We start from the raw sequence: 5,295 nt of genomic DNA, 5'->3' as shown, positions 1-5,295 counted from the left end.
ACCAAAACCCCCTTTCCTCTCTCTCAGTGAAACCACCGGGGAGGAATAATCGTGGTTTGGAAACTTTTCGGAAACGCTCACCCATGAAAACCAAGCACACGACAGGCCAGGTTGGACAGGTTTTTATTACTATCAAAAGAACATGGTCAAACACAAGGTTCATGAGGCAATTCAGAAACCAAATGCGCAAAACCGGAGGACGGCTACGCATCCTGATTTCCACAGAAGTATCTTCCCACGGTCTGACAGCCTCATCTCAGGACGGGTGCGCGGTGGGGCCTTCTAAGCAGATCACGTAGGTGGGCCCTTCCACGGTAGCCCCGAAGTCAGACATTGGCACACCAGGTACAGAATCGTCACATAGCTTCCTAGTTGCAGTAGAGTTTAAAGGTTCCTTCGGCAAACTGACTTAGGATCAATTTCTATCGAAAACATAAAATTAAAGTCAAAAGACACTTCACGTGCCAGTTCAAGAAGCACGAACCTCAATTTCTTAAAAACCTACTATTGGAAAGATCACTCGTACTTCCTAGCCTAAACAGTGCGGCGTTTGCTCGCGTGTAGACCCACGTATGATCTCGGCTTCCCCTAGTGGACACCCAGCACAGCTGGCAAATCGCCGATTGAGCAGAACCAGCCTACTTGCTCCTGGTGGCTTCCCCTCCCCAGTTGAAAGATCACCTCCAGACGGACCCGGGCTAGAGGACAGGTCTTCCTTGCCCCTGGGGTCTCACTGGCCGTCACTGTCTTCAGAGGAGGAGGAAAGCTGGAGGTCGTCATAGAGGACACTCAGTGGGGCGCGGGCACACGGTCCCTCCGACCTCGCTGAGATGGGAGGGCTCTGACCAGAAGGGCTTGGCTCCTGAGCAGGAGCGAATGAGGGGGCTGTCACGAACCTGGAGCTCCACCGGCCGCTGTCTAATCTGGTGAAGACCATTCTGAGGAGCTGGCCCGGAACCTGGTCAATCGGCACGAGCTGGGGTGCCAGGCAGGCCTGCACAGCCTTCAGGACAGGTCTCTTGTGCGGTGGCTGGAAGTCAACGCTTTGCACCTGGCCAAGGTTCCTCCCGGTCGCCTGAGGTGCCAACGATAGTCCGGCTGCCATCGCACTAGCTGGAGGTTGGAGAGTCTGGAAAAGCCCCAGATCCGGTCCCGGCCAGCTCTTCCGGGGAGTCTGGCAGGGGCCGAGTCTCGGTTTCTTTCGGGGGCTCTGGCACGTCTGGATGCAGATCTGGGCAGCTCTCTGGCCTGGCGCCTTGATGCTGACTTTATTATTGAGTCCTGGAGGCGAAAACGTGCTCCATTCAGGTTCTTCCGGGGAAGGTGCCGTGCAGGTCACGTCTGGGTTTCCGACAGGCCGCCCGCTTGAGAGAGCGCTGTCCAGGACACAATTCCTCTTGGTCGTGTGGACGGGCCTCGGCCTCTGTGGGTGCTGTAGGGGAACGAAACACACAGAGATCACACGTCAGAATTTCCTCAGCTCAAGAACCAGTTAGAATTCAAGAAAGAACAGAAAAATCTAAGATCTGAAAAGGAAACTCGAACGGGCAAAGGCGGACCAGCAGTGGATTTGCACAGGACGAGCTCCTCGACCTCGCTGCTCTTCAGCACAGAAGAAGGGACCACAAACCCTGGATCCCGTTTCTGACAGCAGGTTACAAAGCATGAACCGTCTCACAGACGTCGCCCGGGAAGGGGACGTGGCCGTGAGCTCTGTCATGTGCTCCCCTGGGGGAGGGACGCAGACCACCGTGCCCTTTTGTAAGGCATTTTGAGGACCGAGGAGCTTGGAGGGCCCATTTGGAAGTAGAGGTCGGGACTTCGAGGCCCTTGATTTCCATAAAGAGGTCCACCTTCCGGAAGCATCGAATGAGATCACTTCCACACCCTCCACCAGCATCTTGTTGGCACACGCCAAGGCATAATGCACAATGAGAGACGCCGAGGAAAAATTACCACCGAAACTAGGCCTCGGGACCGACGTGGGTCAGGAGGGAACTGTTACAATTCCCTCTCACAGAAAGTTGCTGAACAAGTCGGGGTGAACCCGGGGCGAAAAAGAGACCAGAACTTGGGGGCACTCACCCTCACATAGTCACAGAATTCGGTCCGGTCCTTCCAGTTTGGCCGTGGCCTCGCTTGGGGTCTCATGGGATATCTCTGGAGTAGAGCCTGTCTCTGCCGTGCGTCGGGCCTGCAGAACGAAAGGCGGTAGGTGGAAGCCACTGCATTTCTGGTCCCAAGGCGGGCAAATCTTGCAGCAGCCCGGTCCCTTTCCCCGTTATGGTGTGGGAACTGGAATGAGGCCCTGTGCCTTGGCCCAACTGGCCTTTCCCTCACCTCAGACCCATCCCCCACTCCAGGGAGGCCTCCCGGTTTCTACATGAAGGACTTCCATCTGGACTCAATTGACTACCTGCCTGTCAGAGTCGGAAGATGTTCCCTGCCTCCCCGCCACTCCCCACACCTCAGTGATTCTCCAGGAGGAGAACGAGCTGTCCTATGGGACACCTGGAGGACGACACAGGGCTCCTATTCTCCTTCTCTCTCTCTGTCCCACTCCCGCCACCGCCGCCCCCCCCAGCCCCGCCCCGTCTCTCTAGCAATCTCCGTCTGTCCCAGTCGTTGCCTGCAGATGGCGCTCTACACGGTGTAGAGATGGAGCGGAACACAAGAGCTCTGGAGATTTCCCCCCACCCGCCCAAGATTGGTTCTAACGGCCCCCAGTGCTCACCTTGGCCTCGGTTCCTCCGTGTCATCGTCGTGAAAGTGCCGTGCTTTCCGCAGTTCTCGGGGAGTCCATGGTTTTAAGTTCTCCTTCATCTTATGAAAACCCCGGGGCTGGGGGGCCAGGGCCCCTGCCCAACGCTTCATGGGGCAACTGAGGCAGCGTGCCTTGTGCCCGAAGGCTCCGCAGTCCTTGCACTTCACCTGTTGGGGGAAGAGGGAGAGGAGGGAAGCGAGTCAGCATAAATCACGGGCAGATTTCACAGGTGAACGAGGGCGCGGGGGACGGGACAGATTCATGGAGAGGGCACAGAAACGCAGGGCGTTCTAGGTGCCAGGATATTGAAGATATGAAGGGGGCGTCCCCAAGCCCAAGCCTGGGGAAGGGGTCCCTAGGCAGACGAGCCTCGGATGGGGCGGAACCAGCGTGTCAGGTCTGCAAAACTTGCCCTCTCCAAACTCCGTCCCTGCCGTCCTGGTCGCAGAAACCCCTGCCCCCACGCCCCGCCCCCTCCCCTGAGTCCTAGACAGAGCCAAGCCTCTCCTCACCCTGGGATCCTCCTCCTCTGCTGGGGGAGCCCTGTGCGCCATTACTGCCCTCTGTGGTTTCTTCCCTTTCTGGAGTCTGCGGGGCCAGCGCTGCGGGTCTCCGCCCGCCATCTGCCACACCTCGCCGGGGTTTCGCGTCCTTCTTTCTCAGCCGCGGATTAGGGGAATTCCTGAGGACAAAATCAACGAGAACTTTCAATGAATTGGAAACAAAGGCCCTCAAGCGCCTCATCCTCCACGGGTGGAAGAAGGGACCTCAGGGCCACGAAGAAGAAACACCCTCCTCACCCCGTCATGCCACAGTCCCAGACCTCTGACCATCGCCTCGTGATCCCCTACGCCCAGAAAGGGACTCTGAGGCAAGGCACCCGAGGCACACCCGAAGGGTTTGGGTGGGCATCCACGAATGACTGCCTTAAGAGATGTTGCTGAAGTCTATCCCAACACCTCCCAGGAGGAGAGAGAAAGACAGTATGCCCTCAGACTCACTCCATCATTAACACTACGTTGTCTCCTGTGGCACACGCATTCCCAAAGCAAAAAGAAAGGATGCGCCCCTCTGGAAGATTTCAATGTCCCGTTCCACAGAAGCAGAGGCAATTTTCAAATGCAAATTCACCTAGAAAGAATACCTTTGCCTCTGCCTGACCGGAAGCTTGCCAGCTGAGGGTCTCAACTGGACTTTTTTCCACCTGTGTAGCATCACTGTCCCATTTGCAACTCGCTTCTCACCCATGTGAAATGGATCTGTTCGAACCGGTGCTTTCCAACAAATCCATTCTTTCGGCTTTATCTGCCCATAAGGAAAACCCAGCAACTACTCACCCACCGGCCCACACGGGTCACAGTGCCCGGGCCCATTTCCCCCTGGAGCTACTCCTGGGGTGACAGTGAGCCTGGAGAAGGCGGAGTTTGCCAGACTCTCCGCTCAGAGGCATGATTGCAACGACAGACTCCTTGGCCCATTGCCCAAAGCCACATGGCTATACCTAGTTGTCCTAGAGTCTCATTTCTCTGAGGGTTCATCTGAGGGCCGCTCGCAAAGGAAACTCACCTGATACCCAGCTGTGCTCCTTCTGTCTGTCAGCAGGTTCTCAGAAAGGCTGGTGCTGGAAGCGCCGCACTGGCCCGCTGGACGGGATGCAGCTCTCACCGTGACTGCGGATGGGTCACTGGGGTGGTTTCCGGCTTTGGGTGGACTTTTAAGCGCTTTCGAGGTCACGTGACCTCTACAAGGTGACCATCCAATTAGCCCGATCCCAGGAATCCCAGCGGCTTTTGAAGGATGTCCTCCCCTTGGGCCTTTGCCATCCGTAGGCGTTTTCCGCCGAGACCGGCGCCTGCGCATCCTACGACGACTCGGCGTTTTCGGTGAGGAAAGTGAACATGTGTGTGCATGTCTGTCCCCTCCTGCACGTCGAGGCTTTGGAATGGGCGACAGTCGCATCCGAGAATATGTCTCATGGCAGTCCGCTGGCGTGTGCAGATCTTTGGCATTAAGCGCACTCATAGTGGGCTGCAATCAGCAGCCGCGTCCACCTCCCATGCTTTGCACGCTTGCCTACTGCAACTCCGTTTCTGTGAAACGCTACTTGCCCTTCCACGCCTCACTGCACGCCCGGTCCGCCGCCGCTCTCTCTTAGACCTCTGGGAAGCGGACTGCTCTAGGAAATCCCGAGGACAAGAGTCCGACCATATGGGTCCTTCGGAACCTGGCTCCTTCTGCACTTTGCCTCGTGACTCAAGTCGCTGTCTCTGAGACGTCTCCATGAGGACACACGGAAGTCTCTTTGCTCCCGCGTCTCGGTCTTTTCCTTCGGGTGCATGGGCAGGGACTGGGCCGTGCTCGGTGGGCCTCTTCTCCTCTGGGGTGATATTTGGATTCTTTCTCCCATTGCTCTTCCACTAGGCATCTCTCTGGCCAGGGGTGCGGTCAGGCACCTGAGTTCGTATTCATGTAGAGACCTGTAGCACCGGAAACGTCAATCATGCCATTCGGGCATTTTCGACCGCTGTCCA

At 57.0% G+C, this 5,295-nt stretch overlaps 1 protein-coding gene across 1 annotated transcript; it reads right to left on the bottom strand.

Moving 5' to 3' along the window:
• Positions 1 to 730: 730 nt before the first annotated feature.
• LOC120612850 (putative protein FAM90A20P) lies at positions 731 to 3,318 on the bottom strand. Its single transcript, XM_039875390.1, has 4 exons — positions 3,277 to 3,318; positions 2,735 to 2,931; positions 2,086 to 2,194; positions 731 to 1,432 (listed from the first exon to the last, which is right to left on the bottom strand). Exons 1-4 carry the CDS (start codon positions 3,316 to 3,318, stop codon positions 731 to 733), a joined length of 1,050 nt encoding a protein of 349 aa, XP_039731324.1.
• Positions 3,319 to 5,295: the final 1,977 nt, after the last annotated feature.

Source organism: Pteropus medius, unplaced genomic scaffold (assembly GCF_902729225.1).
Source record: "Pteropus medius unplaced genomic scaffold, Ma_sr-lr_union100, whole genome shotgun sequence".
NCBI classification, from domain to species: Eukaryota; Metazoa; Chordata; class Mammalia; order Chiroptera; family Pteropodidae; genus Pteropus; species Pteropus medius.
The sequence above is the reverse complement of the archived record's forward strand: the minus strand, read 5'-3'. Positions and strand labels throughout refer to the sequence as shown.